This window comes from Anolis carolinensis, chromosome 4, assembly GCF_035594765.1.
Source record: "Anolis carolinensis isolate JA03-04 chromosome 4, rAnoCar3.1.pri, whole genome shotgun sequence".
NCBI classification, from domain to species: Eukaryota; Metazoa; Chordata; class Lepidosauria; order Squamata; family Dactyloidae; genus Anolis; species Anolis carolinensis.
The window spans coordinates 29,495,324-29,511,491 of record NC_085844.1 but is presented as its reverse complement, the minus strand read 5'-3'; the positions used below and the strand labels follow the sequence as shown (position 1 = coordinate 29,511,491).

General features: G+C 39.0%; 1 protein-coding gene across 1 annotated transcript in view; it reads left to right on the top strand.

Moving 5' to 3' along the window:
* The window catches only part of cpq (carboxypeptidase Q), a 196,060-nt gene that overhangs the window by 133,784 nt on the left and 46,108 nt on the right, over window positions 1-16,168 (top strand). Inside the window, exon 6 of the mRNA XM_003219519.4 lies at window positions 4,159-4,250. Coding sequence (XP_003219567.2) covers window positions 4,159-4,250 — 92 coding nt within the window. The remainder of the gene's footprint in view (window positions 1-4,158; window positions 4,251-16,168) is intronic.

Below are 16,168 nucleotides of genomic sequence, written 5' to 3'. Positions count from 1 at the left end.
TTATTTATAGAAAGCTGTCCTGAGCCATGCATGGGGTTGTAGATTAGTCATGCATTTGACACATGAGTGTAAAGCTGCTGTAATGGAATATGTGTCTAAATATGTAGCTCTTGTGCTTGTTTCTACATCCATGTTATAGATAGTCTGGTGTATTGTCATCAGGTGCTGTTTAAAAGGTGTTGAGTAACTTTCCACTCAGACTGTTAAATACCAGTGGCATTCGGGGAATCTCTTGTGCCTTGTGAAATCCAATCGCCCCCTTTCCTCCGCCTGGAATGGAAAAGGGAGATGATGCCAAAAATGAGCAAGCAGCCATAATGAAACATGTCATACACATCCTGCTTGTATTATATTTCACCTCCACAAATGGGTTTAAAAGAAATCAGAGCACAGGGCAGTAATGACAGAAAGCAATATGTTTAAAAAAGCCGGAGTAATTCATTTTGCGAAGCTTCTCAATCTAATACTGGCACAGCAGTTACTTATATGTCTAGTGTAACTTACACCTCTCTTTAAAATCGCATCCAGCTAAAGGAGAAGCCACATGTATTTCTTTAAAAAAAACTCAGCCATCTAATGAGAGCTTATCATAATTTGCAAGTTAAAACCCTTGAAAATTCAGATAAAACTTTGCTTTTACTTCACTTATTGGTGAAGAAAAAACACCTATTGGAGGCCTATTGGTGTTCCTCATTGGAATAAATCTTCTGGTGCGAATTTTGTCACAGCATGACAGCTGAATGTCAAAAATTTCAAATGGTTTGCCATTACTATTAAAGAACTTAGGGAATCAGGGAAAACTAATAGCAACACCTTTAAACTGGTGCCTTGGGGTGCATCTTTGTAACGTTGATCCTAACAGATTGTGGAGCAGGATGAGGTACTATAAAGTTTTTCCAAATGGGATAAAGGAGCCTTTTCTCCTTAACAGCTATCTCTTCCCAATATGGTGATTGCACTCTCCTTGGATACTAAGGCCCCATCTACACTGCCATGTAATGGAGTTTCCAAGTACAGATTAACTGCATTGAATTGGGTTATATGGCAGTGTAGATTCAATGCAGTTCATTCTGCATTATATGAATCTACACTGACCATTATAATACTGTTCAAATTGCATTATATGGCAGTGCAGATGAAGCCCAAAGCCACAGTGGGAGCTTCCAGACAGTGACAAAATGCACATTTTAAAACTGAGGCAAAAAAATTCTGGAACCTAACAGCAGGTCCACACACAGACCTGTCAGTCCCAGGAATGATCCCTCACTGTCCATACATCTTGCTCTGAAACTCATATGCTCACATGCGAAGAGCTTAATATACACACAAGCAGGTTTCTTATCTCCCTCTTTACCAAATTGTTAGTTCAAGCTCTGTTTAATATGATAAAGACCAAAAGAAAAGAATGCTTACAGAGAGGTCTAATTCCTTTCCCATTCTGCTTCCCTTTAGCCACCTGTGTGTCCGTGGCTCCATTTTTGACAGCCTGATCAGTTAATCAGCTCTTTTGGGCTTTTAAAGTGCACACGTGTGCTGGAACAGTCCATACAGAGGGAAGAAAAGGAAAGCACATGTTTTTCATGACTGCAGGCATATACAGTCATGCAAAGATGTGCATTTTGGGGGTGAAATAGGGTTTTAAGTGCACCTTTTAAACACATTCTTTTCAGCTGTTAACCCAATATGTCTGCACTTTGTTGAAACATCATGTAGCCACCCTTCTTTTATCCTGGTTACTTCTGAGTTTTTAGCCAAGTCTAGAAGGGCCCAGTGAGAAACCAGTGACAAGAACAGATCTTAGTACTCATTCATTCCCCACACTTTTCCCGATGGCCCTAGATGAAAGGTTGGCAACTGAATTAGTAGATTTGTTCAGAAGAAGTTTCATTGTTACCTGGAGTTCCAGAATAGATGTCCATGAAAGTTGAAACATTATCCTATTGATTTTGGATATTCCTATCCCCTGGTGTAGATATGACAGCCCTGTATATACAATGCAGAGTGTAATGGTTTGAGTATTATGACTACAACTCTGGAGACCAGAATGTGAATGCCCACTTTGCCATGGAAACCCACATGGCAAGTCATATTCTCTCAACCTCAGAGGAAGACAATAACAAATCTCTTCTGAACAAATCTACCAAGAAAACCCTGTAATAGGATACCCATAGGTCAGATACTACTTGAAAGTACAAAACAACAAAAGAGTACAGAGGGGCTTTGTTGATGTTAGGCCATGTATCTTTGTTGCCAGAGTACATATGAGGATTGAGTAGTTTTTTAAGACGACGGTGTTGTCTGTAAACAAGTACAACCCTATTCTTGTGGATTTCTACAAGCATAATTTAGTGCCATATGGTCAAGAAGGTAGAAACCATTTTCCAGCACAGTTGCATTTCCCCCCACCTATGGATACACTTATGCGCTTACATAATCTAATCCATCACTGCCATTTAGTATTTAATAATTTATAGCAACACTAATCCACTGCCTTTACTGCCTGACCCCTTTTGCCACACCACGTTTGTGCCATTTATCCTCTAAAACATTTAATTTCCAGGTGGTTTTTTGGCCAGTAATTTAAAAAACACATGTTTCTGAGCAGACTTCTTAAAAAGAGAAGCAAAACAACCCCTGCAAACACCCAACCTGACCCTGAGCAGTGGACACTTGCAATGGCTTCAACCTGATTACTGTTTTATTATCTTAATATGACATCATTGGCCATCTGGCTGATGGAGGCCATAATCCTGTGCTGTAATAGTAGCTAAGAACTGCACTAGTAAATCCCTTGGATATTTTTAAGGTTTTGCTTATGCAAATCATAGATTTGTTCTCTGTGTGTCTATTTTCTGTTTGCTTGAACTCTTAAAATGCAGCTTTAACAATTCTGTCCCATTCTCTTTTGTTTATTCTATGCATATGATAATTATCTTGCATATTTTGGGTCCCAACAAATCTTTGTACAGAGGGATGTGGGGATTGGAGAAAAAGAGAAAATGTACTTGTGCTAGTGGATTTTTAAGAGAGCAAACATTGAGAAGACTCAGGCTGTATACTGCATACATGCAACATGGATATATTTTGTTGTCCAAAGGGGCTGCTAAGCTTTCTATTTTTGCCATTTGTGATGACCACCATTAATACACCAGTTGAATCTCCAAAACCCCTCCTCGAAGCCTTCCAGTGCTTGATTATCCCCCTCCCCGAATTGGCTGAAAGTTTGCTGGAATTAAAAGTGACTGTGACATTACATCCAAGTGTGTAGGGAGTACTGGTGCTGCCCCTACAAGGCATGGGGGTTAAAAATGTCCCTGTCCCCTGTCAGCCCTTACACAGGTGCCCACTCCTGCACTAGTGCAATGGTGGATTTAATCCACTTGTCTCTGGTGGCATGGAAATACCAAAATATCCTACATGCTCAGTCCAGAAATGTTAGTTTAAAAAGCAACCCAAAAAACCTGTGTTGCCATATCTATGGATCATTGTGTGTATTGTACTTTGACTCTTATAAAAATAAACCATACCTTTTTCTGAATAGCAAAAACTGAAAGCTTAGCCCAGTGGTTCTCAACCTGTGGGTCCCCAGGTGTTTTGGCCAGCAGCTCCCAGAAATCCCAACCAGTTTATCAGCTGTTAGAATTTCTGGGAGTTGAAGGCCATAACATCTGGGAACCCACAGGTTGAGAACTGCTGGCTTAGTCCATCCCAGAAAAATTTTAAAGAAACACCGACACCTCAACTCTCCAGCATGGCACTGCTTCTGACCTTTTTTGCACAAGGACATTGTGGTGGGATTGGTGCTTTCTCCTCTCTGAGGCATGGTCTTCTACTTATCCATGGATCATATCAAAATCCATAATTTTGGCCTTCAGAATTGCTTTCAACACAAGCTCAACTTATATATGAATATATAGTTAGTGTGTGGTCTAGTGTGTAGAGAAAGGGAAGCAAAACAGAGGAAACACATGGAGATTAGTCTGATGCTTATGGTAGATCAGAAGGACTTGTCACAAGGTGAGCAGAGCACAGGAAAGGGGCAAATAGAAAAAGATGTTGATGGGCATGTGTAAGAAAATGATTTACCTACGTTTATAGCTAAAGTATTTCACTGGTCCTCATGTTCTCCTTTTCTTATCTTTTTAAAAACTAACTTAGGTCTCCGTCCCAAGAGAACTCTGCGTTTAGTCCTTTGGACTGGAGAAGAACAAGGTGGAATAGGCGCTGAACAATACTACAAGCTGCATAAAGTAAGCAATGGGAATGAGTAATATTTGTCTTTTGGAAACCTTTTTGACATTCGAAGTTCTTACAGATGGGAAGGGGAGAGAGAGATGGAAAGAGGAAATGGAGGAAAGAAACTAGCCCGAAGACCTGACCAGAGCTTATATTTCTGGTCGGCAGCTCCTAGAATCCTCTAACCCTTGGGGATGCTGGGAATTGTAGTCCAAAAGTGGCATTTCCAAACCAGACCAGAATGAATTCTGTGACTAGAATGAATTAGTAGAGAGAGGATAAGTACAGTTTAGGAAGGTTTCTGTTATGGACTATAACTACAATATCTCCCCCAGCCTGGACTCTATAGTCCAAGAAATGATTTTTTGAGCTCTGCAAATCATCTTCATTATCTAATATTAAAGTATCAATAGTACCAACATATATTAGCACCCAAGGCAATAGAATAGAATAGAATTATCCTAAAAGCAGTGGCTGAAGGCTTTTTGGTTGAACTGTAATCCCTATAAAAGTCACCTCTTTTGAAGCTTAGGAAAGGAAAATCTCTGTTAAAGCAAACAGAAGTTTTCTTCCTATGCTTTATAAAAAGCTGGCAGGAGACAAGTTCATAGTGATCACAGTTAAGGAGGGGAGGGTTAAATCTCATCTTCCCTTGCACATTGCGGTCCAAAGGAAAATTGGGGGCAATTGTGCTTGTCATTTAGTTTTTTATAAAAGCAGGCATGGTTGGCAACCACAGTATTAAAGTATATGTCTGATTTGGCCTTCAACTTGCTGACTTGGCTGTTTTTGTGTTTTGCAAACTGGAGATGACAATGTTTTCCTTCAATGGTTTACCATGAGCCTCGCCTCACATATGTTCTATATGACCAGCCTCCCAAAATTATGAAACCTTTTCTGCTGTGACAAGATCTTCTGGATGTCATAAGCGGCTTTTAGAAATAACGAACTACTTGTGATTTGAGATGAAGGAAAAGATGAGCAAAAACATGTCACAATATGTGCCTTGTCTATGTTACCAATGCATTTTGTGATCAAATGCTGGACGGAAATAAAAAAAGATGTTTTTATTAAAATTTTAGAATTTACTTTTTGCCAGTTAAATTATAGGATAGATTGAAGTTTGTCTTGAAGTTCACTAACATTTTTATGATGCCATTTAAACTTTCAAACAATGCTTTTAATTTTGTTCCAAAAATGGCATGTAGCAGCATTTGTACATTTAAAAAAATACTGTTATCTCATCAAAGCACAATCTGACATGAAGGATAACTTGATAAAATTGTCTCTGAGCCAAATGTAATGATTATATAAACATATCATGACTAACCTACTTTTAATAACCTTATAATTGCATATGAAAAATTAAGGAAGTAAACTATATTCAAAAGAATCTGCTATTCTTGGCCTACTGTTATGAGACATTTGCTTATATGTGCATTTATGTATATTTGCTTTGCCCTTCCAAAATTCTGTCTAAGGTTCAAAGTACTTTTCTCTCTCCTTTTCTTTCTTTTGATATAAGCACATAAAATATTGGGTTTCCATCTGCAAATGTTTGGTTATAAATGTATTTCCTCATACATAAGATATTAATCACAATCTAAAATGAAAGTTCATTTGATTTTAGTGATATTATTTGGCCCAGTAGTGGAGAACATTTGGCTTTCTATATGTTGTGTGACTCCAACATGAGTCATTTCCAGTCAACATGCCCGATGGTCTGGGTTTAGAAGGAATGCAATCCAGCAACATTTGAAGACTTGCAGATTTCCCATATCTTATGTTAAAAATGTTTCCTCCCTATGGAGAAAACATAAATAAACACACAGTGTAAATGAACACTTAGGCTGATTCCACACAGCCATTTAATCTGGTTCATGGTGTGGATCAAAAATTGGATCTACAATGCCATATTATACAGTTTCACAATGCAGATGAACTGTCTTGAACTGGATTATGAGTCTACACTATATATATATATATATATATATATATATATATATATATATATATATATCATTCTAAAACAGCATTATAAGGCAGTGTAGATCCAGCCAAAGAGATCCAGTTTGCTCCGGAGTGCCTAACTAAGCACCCTGGGAACCAGCTTAAAGCTAGGATGGAGTTCACACTGGAGGAGTTTCAGGGCCTCCAGCACCAGGTTGATTGTGTGGATTAATTCTGCCTCCTCTGCAAAGAAGCAGCCTATCCAATAAGGATCACTTTTACAACAATTCAAGGCAAAGCAAGAAAGGAAAAGCAGTTTCCTCTCCATGCATGCATACAGTATATAGATGTTCCAACCCCTAGCCCGCTCATCATGTGCATTTCATATGTTGAACCCAAATTCCTGCTCTGCAGTGACCATACATTACTTTTGGGCTGATTTGAGACTTTCTAGAAAGTTATTTAAACCCTCATTTTCTTACTGGATACATATTGGAGATCACATTGCAACCTTGAGCTGGCTTCAAGGTGGATTATAGAGCTTGTGTAGAGGGGCCTTAGAGAAGGGAAAGATCTCATCAATGGGATCTACTTGAACTCCAAGCACTGGTCTCAATTAATGCATAGGGCAAAAAGTGGGAAATATTTGGTCCTTGGATCATATGCAGCCCTGCACCAATTTGGGAAACTCTTGGCAAGTCTTTCCAAGTAGAAAAAGTCTGCAGAAAGAAGTGGCGTTGTTAGAGGTCTTAAGGCAGCTTACAATATCAGAGGATCTTACTTCGAGAATTTGCTCCAAACTCCAGGCATTAGTTAGAACTTTAGCATAGGGCACAACCTACCTCCCACACCTTGTTTTGCCTCCAAACAGGCTGTATGAAATAGGGAGTGCTCTTTTGGGTATTTTTTATTTTGTGTATGATTCAACAGACTTGGGGAGCAGAATTACTTCCCCGCTCCTTGCAAATAAAACTGCTGTAATTATTTCTCCCCACAGGCAAGGATGAATTAGGCCCAAACTACACTGCCATATAATCCAGTTTGAACTGTATTGTAATGGTCAGTGTAGACTCCTATAATGCAGACTGAACCGCATTGAACTGGACATGAGTCTATGATGCCATATAATCGAGTTTAATGCAGCTAATCTGCATTCTGAAACTGGATTATATGGCAGTATAGATGGGGCCCTAGTCTAAGAGTTATGTCCCTAGTTTACATTACATAACTATTTAGTAACTATTTTCACAGTGGTTCCACTGATATCAATAGAACACCAATGAGGTAAGAGACAGCTAAACAATACATTAGACATACATAATTTTATAAATTCCACATTCTCTTTGAGAAAAGTAGGATGTGACATGTGGTGGAAAGGGTAGGGCAGGACAAGATATTCAATACGCTCTCTCTGTTCTTTTATGATGCACTCCCACACTGCCTATGAAATTCCAGATGTGTGTTTGTAAGTCAAGGGATGGTGCTGGGAGATGCCACAAAAATATTTATGTGAAAGAAGAACTGAGCCTTATTTTTTCCCTGCTTCAAATTACCTCCTCTGTCATTCTACAACAAGAGAAGATACCAGAGTTTGGCAGTATCCGTTTGTGTATAATATTTATTCTGCCCCCACACAGCTATTGAATTTCCCCCTTAACATCACTTTCCCATCTTCCTTGTCTTCATGTTCTTTAGCAAAGAGTTTGCATCTCTTTGTTACTGCTAATCTTATTTATTGAAAATTTTGACAGGGAAATGTTATAAATAATTCCACTTTATGTTTGAAGTGTGAAAGAATTGTCTAAATAATAGAGGGGGGTAAAAAATGGGCCCTGAGCATTGCTGAATCATATCCAACTATCACAACCTTTCTTGGTGGAAAGAGGTTGCTTTTCAGAGAAAAGGGAGAAATCAGAGAGCTAATATCTGGTCCTGGGGGTTTCCCCCCTCTTTTTGCATCAAACCGATCTTCTGAAATTATGGTATATTTGGTAGTATGTGGAGCAGCAGGATGTGTAATTAGCATTAGGTGGCAAATGTAAATAGATTAATATTGTAAATAATGTTTGCTTGAAAAACATCTTAACCTTTACAGAGGCACTGCATGCATTTCTTAGAGGACTAGGAATATGTCATGCAGAAAGTAATTATTCACAGTTAAATATGATCCATAATTTGAATTTGAAATCTTTAAAGTTTTAAATATTACTTTCCAAATGTGATTGGATGCCTCATAAAAGTAGCTGACTGATTACAAAGGACATTTTGGTTTCGTAGTGAGAAAATAACTATAAGGAAGATGTCCATATACTATTATAAAACATAAATAATATGGTGGGGGCATATCTTGTTCTGCAGTCGATGTTCTTCATTTTGAGATGAAAGACTTCAATCTTGGAAACTAGGTTGAAAGCATCTGAGTAAGATTTAAGGGAACAAGCACTGAAAAAGATATCGTTGTTGGGGTCTACTACAGACTTGCACATTCAGTGTGGATTATTAAGACCATGTAGATGAGCCCTTTGTGCAGTGGTTTTCAACCTGGGGTTCCCAGATGTTTTTGGCCTTCAGTTCTCAGAAATCCTAACAGCTAGCAAACTGGCTGGGATTTCTGGGAGCTGTAGGCCAAAAACATCTGGGGACCCCAGGTTGAGAACCACTGCCTTAGTGCATAGGAAAGCAGGGCAAGCAGTAGCAGCAGCGATAGCAGCTCCTTTCTTCTCAGACCTCCCTGTTTCTCACTCTCTTTGTGATTTGCTTTGTTCGGATCTTCCCTTTGCTAGGACTTATAGAGAGAGAAAGAGAGATCACAAGTGGAAGTGCCTCTCTGCTGACAATGTGATCACTAGGGTTTGGGGAGATAGAAGCGGCTGTGGCGCAGGCTGGAGAGCAGCTGCAATGAATCACTGCAATGAATCACTCTGACCAGGAGGTCATGAGTTCGAGGCCCACTCGGAGCCTATGTTTGTCTTGTCTTTGTTCTATGTTAAAGGCATTGAATGTTTGCCTATATGTGTAATGTGATCCGCCCTGAGTCCCTTTCGGGGTGAGAAGGGCGGAATATAAATGCTGTAAATAAATAAAAATAAATAAATGTCTGACCATTCCTGTGGACCCAGGAGCAAGCCAAGGACTTGGGAGAGACATAGTCACAACCAAACATGCATGTCAGACCAAGACGATGGTCCTACAATCAGTAGCTGCTCTTCCTTCCATCACTACTGCTTTTCAGACTTGAAGCACGGTTAGGTGATGACTTGTGGTGCAGTAGACAGTACCAGATTGATTGTAGAAGATAAGCCCCTTCAAGTCCTGTGCAGCTGGATATGTGGCATTGTATTTCTCTGTAAATTATAGTGATATTTCTGTATTCTATCTATCATCTATATAAAATGGCATATCAGTATTTTATGCCTCAATACCCTAAAGGCAACAGATGTCATCTGATCTTGGAATCTAAGCACAGCCAGCACTGCTTAGTATTTGGATAAGAGACCACCAATACATACTTGGATATTGATTATATTTCAAAGGAAGGAAGTTGCAAAGCTACCTGTAAGTATCCCTTGCCTAAGAAAACCCTGTGAAATTCATGTGGTCGTCATAAGTCAACACACACATTCAATTTTATGCAAAGACATGCCTTTTTCTTTGGTTATATGTAAATATATATCATAGCCATGTTGGTTTATATCTGTATGCATTAATAATACATAGTTATCATGCTATGAGCAGAATCCATGATAACATTATTAATGTCAAGAATATAATGAAGGTTGGTGCTCATTACCAATAAAGAAATCTCTGGCAAATCCTAAAGCAGATTACACAGTTGTAGGGGACTTATTCTCTGCCTGATTCCTTAGTGCAGGAGCTCCTTTAATTTTGAGGCATTGGATTTGAGCCAAATACTGAACACTCCTTAGTTATTTCCCATTGATTGGTGGCATCCTTGGCAGGTATTTGAAAAGCATGTCCAGAAAAAACAATTCCTCAGAAGTTGGAAGATTGCAATTGTGTCCCTTCCTTCCTTCCTTCCTTCCTTCCTTCCTTCCTTCCTTCCTTCCTTCCTTCCTTCCTTCCTTCCTTCCTTCCTTCCTTCCTCTCTTTTCTCTCTTTTCTCTCTTTTCTCTCTTTTCTCTCTTTTCTCTCTTTTCTCTCTTTTCTCTCTTTTCTCTCTTTTCTCTCCTTTCTCTCCTTTCTTTCACAGGTTCTTTATGCTGTATATTTTACTGACCAAGGTAAAAAAGTGGAAGTTGCACAAATTAATTGCAACTGCCAAGCATAGATGGTAGCATACTATGTAAACAATACATACGGCCCAAAACTATATATAAGAAGAGGACCTTATTAAATTCAGTAGTGCTCAATCCAAAATTGCTGAAGGTTTTCTGCTTTCTGGTTTCCAACACTACTGCCTCTTGTTGCCTTTAATGGGGGAAGAGTGAGAAGAGACAGGATTCTAATCCATCTCTGATTCATCCATCCTCTCCACATTTCTTCCTCCCTTGTAGGATGTATATTCTACCCTTTTGTGATAGCTTCAAGTCAGCTCACAAAAATATAAATATACAATAAGATAAAATCCAGTAAAAACAATAACAAAGATAAAATCGCAGGGCAGGTTAAAACAAAACAGCACTAAGCTATATACTAAAAATCCAAATGAAATAGGAAAATTGTCACTAGGAAACAAAACACTGATCATGAAATGTCCTTAGAAACCAAGAGAACAAGTTAGATTTCATTTAGAACTGAACAGGGAACAAAAAAAAGTATGTCTATTGAACGTGACTTCAGAGGGGGACACTGCAGTTTAGGCAGACACTCCTTGCATTTGGTTTTCCCTTTGGTAAATCCCAAGATGCACAAGAAGTTTATTAACTCCAGTAGCTATCATGGCTGAGGGCGACTGTGAACTTTAGTCTAAAAAGGTAATTCTCCATAGTTGTGCTCTGAACACCAGATTGCTTATCTGCACACTTTTTTTCCAGTTGTGTGTCCCTGATGTTTATTCCTGAGGGTTTTTTTTCCTTGAGGAAGAACAATTGTTTGAAATTGTGGCATTTGTCAAGAGAAGTATAGTGTCTACTTTCAATGAAGTGACAGTGGAAAACTGTGTTCAGCTCTGGGCACTGCAGCCTCAGAATGACATTGAAAAATTGCTTTAGAGGAGAACAATCAACATGGCAAAGGATTTGGAAGCCAAATGTTATGAGAAACAGTTGAGGGGTGGTGGTCTGTTTAGCCTAAAGATTGAGAGGTTATGGAATCGGCATCTCCAAATGTCTCTAGGGCTGTTACATGGAAAATGGATTCACATCACAAGAATGGATAATCTACATAAACATTAGGGAAAAGTTCTTTGAAAAGTTGTTTGAAAGTGGACTTGACTACTTTGGAAGCTGGTAGACTACCCTTCACTGGAGGTGAATACTTTAGCTATGGATTTCTGAATTATCAGAGAGTTGGACTTAAAAGAGTTGGTTGACATCTCATACAGTTCTATGATTCTTTTAAATGTGTTGGACTTAATAAAATATTCTGAAATTTCTACCATCCCCTTTCTACTTTTACTTCTTACCTTCCTTTAAAACATGCTCTCTCCTGTGTGTTTTTATGTTGAAATGTATTTCTAGCTGCCAGTGAGACTTACTCCCAAGTCAATATACATTGTATTAAGGAGAGACTAGAATGTGCCATATGCCACGAAAGCCAGAACAATAGCTGTATTCCATATGTGGAGGAAACCATAAACTAGAACTTGGTACACAGACTGGTAAGAGTTCGTTCTGCTTCTTTTTATAGCAACCAAATGTGATTTGCTGCTTTTATTTTGCAGAGTGGGAAGACACTTCACGACTTTGTTCCATAATGTTTTCATGAAATACAAGTATAAAATGGATTCCTCAATTTAACTATGAACCGACAATATTTACATGAATGAATAAATAAAAAATGCTATGATACATCTTGTGGCAGAGCATGCCTAACTCTGTTTTCAGTGCTGTACTGCCGGAAGTAAAATACTTTTTTATCTCACAGAAAACATTTGATGCAGTGCTTTGTTTTCTTTCTATAGAAACTCTGTTATATGGTTATAATAGCAGTGCAGCCAGGGAGAAGATAATAGTGCAGAGGGTCATGAAAAGGAGGGAAGATTAAGAATAGAAGCATCAGAAGCCTCGGGCAGGGAACCTATTTGCTTTCTACCAGAGATGCTTTGACCTCCATACTGCATTATTGGCCTAATTCTACAGTAATCTCATCTCCCAATGGGTGTTGTTATATGAGGAGGGGGGAAAAATCTTGTGATAGTTACAAAACAGAAAATGAGTAAAAGCAAATATAAGGAAGTCATACCAACTGCAATCCTGAATAGGAATAGATGAAATAATTTTACATTCCCTCCGTTTCTCATATTTCATCTCTACCTGTAAAAAGCAACTTCCACTGGTATTTTGCTATCACCCAATTAGACACAGGTTTTACTGGACTTTCAGTAAAGATCTTTCAGCCTGTCTGTCCAGTAGCCTTTTTTCATGCTCTGCGCTGTGCCTATAGGGTTCCCAGTAGTTACTATTCAGGCAGCCAGGAATCTCGGTGTCATCTTTATTTATCATGTCAGAAGCAAACCGAAGGTACAGTTGTAATGTATTTGAAAAAACAAACAAAGTTTAAAACTTGTCATTATACTAAATGTCCTTTGACCAGTAACTGGCCACTTGGAGTGCCTCTGGTGTTGCTATGAGAAGGTCCTCCATCGTACATGTGGCAGGACTCAGGATGCATTGTAGTATTTATTTATTATTTATTTACAGCATTTATATTCTGCCTTTCTCACCCCAAAGGGGACTCAGGGCAGATCACATTACACATATAGGCAAACATTCAATACCTTTTAACATAGAACAAAGACAAGACAAACATAGGCTCCGAGCAGGCCTCGAACTCATGACCTCCTGGTCAGAGTGATTCATTGCAGCTGGCTGCAGCTGGCTTGCTCTCCCACCTGCGCCACAGCTCGCAGTAAGTGGTCTGTGGTTTGCTCTTCTCCACACTCCTATGTCGTGGACTCCACTTTGTGGCCCAATTTCTTAAGGTTGGTTCTGCATCTTGTAGTGCCAGAGCGCAGTCTGTTCAGCGCCTTCCAAGTCTTCTGTGTGCCCAGGAGGGAGTCCCTCATTCGGAATCAGCCATGGGTCGATGTTCCGGGTTTTAGCCTGCCACTTTTGGACTCTTGCTTGCTGAAGTGTTCCTGTGAGTTTCTCAGTGGATCTTAGAAAACTATTTCTTGATTTAAGGCGGTGTGCTGGCTGATATCCCAGCAGGGGATGGGCCTGAGATATCACTGCCTTGGTCCTTTCATTGCTGGCTGCTACTTCCAGATGTCAGGTGGTGCTATGCGAGCTAAACAGTATAATTTCAACAGCAGTGGGGGGCACAGACATTCTGTGATAATGCAGCATGTCTCATTAAGAGTCACATCCACTTTTTAACATGGTGAGATGTGTGCCACACTGAGCATGCCTATTCAGCAGCAGAGTAGCAAAGCACAAGGGCAGATGTCTTCATTGTGTCTGGTTGTGATCCCCAGGTTGTGCCAGTCAGTTTTCATATGATATTATTTCTAGCGCCCACTTTTTGCTTGATAGTCAAACAGTGCTTCTTTTAAGTCAGGGCATGGTCCAGGGTAACTCGGTGTCATGATGGATGATAATTTGTCTCTACACTCCTTTATCAGGAATTTCATTTCTCTTGAACATTCATTGGTTCCATAGATTCTTACTATTGAAATGGCTTGTCCAGATTTTGGCAATATCACATCTAGATTATTATAATAGCCTACTGGCAAGTTTGATGCCAATGATGAAGGCTACAAATCATTCAGTCGTTTATGAGCCCCCGGTGGTCAGCGGTTCAAATCCGGGGAGTGGGATGAGCTCCTGTCTGTCAGCTCTAGCTCCCCATGGGACATGAGGGAGGCCTCCCACAGGATGGTAAAACATCAAACATCCGAGCATCCCCTGGGCAACATCCTTGCAGATGGCCAATTCTCTCACACCAGAAGCGACTTAGAGTTTCTCAAGTCGCTCCTGACACGAAAAAATATGACTTTTACAGACCTTACAACAGGCCATCAGACAGATGTGATTTCAACTGGTATTTGTAGCATTTCACATAACTCAGATGAATGACTGTTGACTGAAACCAGTTCAGAGTCTTTTCTTTTTTTTCTATACAATACTGGTCTTTTTTACTGGCTTCCTGCCAAGGTCATTATTCTCTGGCTCAGAGAATATGTCTAATATTTATTGCATTTTCCCACCAGACATTTCTATTGTATCTTTCATTTTGAATTAGCTTGACTAAATGCCTAGAACTGGTTTGATTATACAGTATTCATAAATATGCTAGTGACATTTATTTCCGTTCTTTCTTCCAATATACTGGTTTCAGGGTCCTAAATTTTGTAATACATACATATAATATAGCACTGAATCTATAACTATAGAAACATACTTTGACACCTTAAAGTTTCACAACTTTTTTTTACTTTGGTGTCATAAAAATGCTCTCTGTATTAAAGCTCAGTAATGAGAGAACAAAAACCAAAAATAACAGAAGAAACTTATAGAAGTAGTCTAATATGTAGCCTTTCACTTACAATCAAAACAACGAAGTGATGCACAAGACTGTGAATTTCATTTTCTCAGTTTTATTTTTTAATTAAATCCACCTCATTTTTGCAGTTTGAAGTTTCTATTACAATCACACTAAATTTGTTGTATACTTTAATACCCATTTATACTAATAAACCCATTTTATAACCAGTTACTTCTAATCTAGTATTTTCATCAATACACACGCTTTATATGCATTTTGTCTTAATAAATGGAAAAAACTGGAAAAATTCAGTCACAAAATATGAGCTGCAAAGGCAGAAGAATGAAATGAAATTTGGCATTTGGATTAATTTCCAATACAAATTACCAGTAAGGTAATGCTCAAGATCCTGCAAAGTAGACTCCAGCAATACATGGAGTGAGAGTCGCCAGATGTACAAGCTTGGTTCAGAAAAGGCAGAGGAACGAGAGACCAAATTGCCAATCTCCGCTGGATAATGGAGGAAGCCAAGGAGTTTCAGAAAGACATCTATTTCTGCTTTATTGGCTATTCTAAAGCCTTCAACTGAGTGGATCATAATAAATTGTGGCAAGTTCTTGGTGGTATGGAGATATCAAGTCACTTTGTCTGTCTCCTGAGAAATCTGTATAACGGCCAAGTAGCAACAGTTAGAGCATATCACAAAACAATACACTGGTTCAAGATTTGGAAAGGGGTATGGCAGGGCTGTATATTTTCACCCTACCTATTCAACTTGTATGTAGAACACATCATGTTCAGGGCTCGAAAAATCCAAGGCTGGAGTTAAACTTGCTGGAAGAAACATTAACAACCTTAGATATGCAAATGATACCACTATGATGGTTGGAAACGAGGAGGAGCTGAAAAGCCTTATAACTAAGGTGAAAGAAGAAAGTGAAAAACCTGGGTTGCAGTTAAATATAAAAAAAATCAAGATGATGGCAACCAGACTGATTGATAACTGGCAAATAGAGGGAGAAAATATGGAGGCAGTGACAGACTTCGTCTTTCTAGGCGCAAAGATTACTGCAGACACAGACTGCAGCCAGGAAATTTTTAAAAACACTTACTTTTTGGGAGGATAGCAATGACCAATCTCGATCAAATAGTTAAGAGTAGAGACATCACACTGGCAATGAAGATTCACATAGTTAAAGCAATGATATTCCCTGTAGTAATCTATGGATGTGAGAGCTGGACCATAAGGAAGGCTGAGTGAAGGAAGATAGATGCTTTTGAACTGTAGTGTTGGAGGAAAATTTTGAGAGTGTCTTGGACTGCAAGAAGATCCAGCCAGTCCTTCATCCAGGAAATAATGCCCGACTGCTCACTG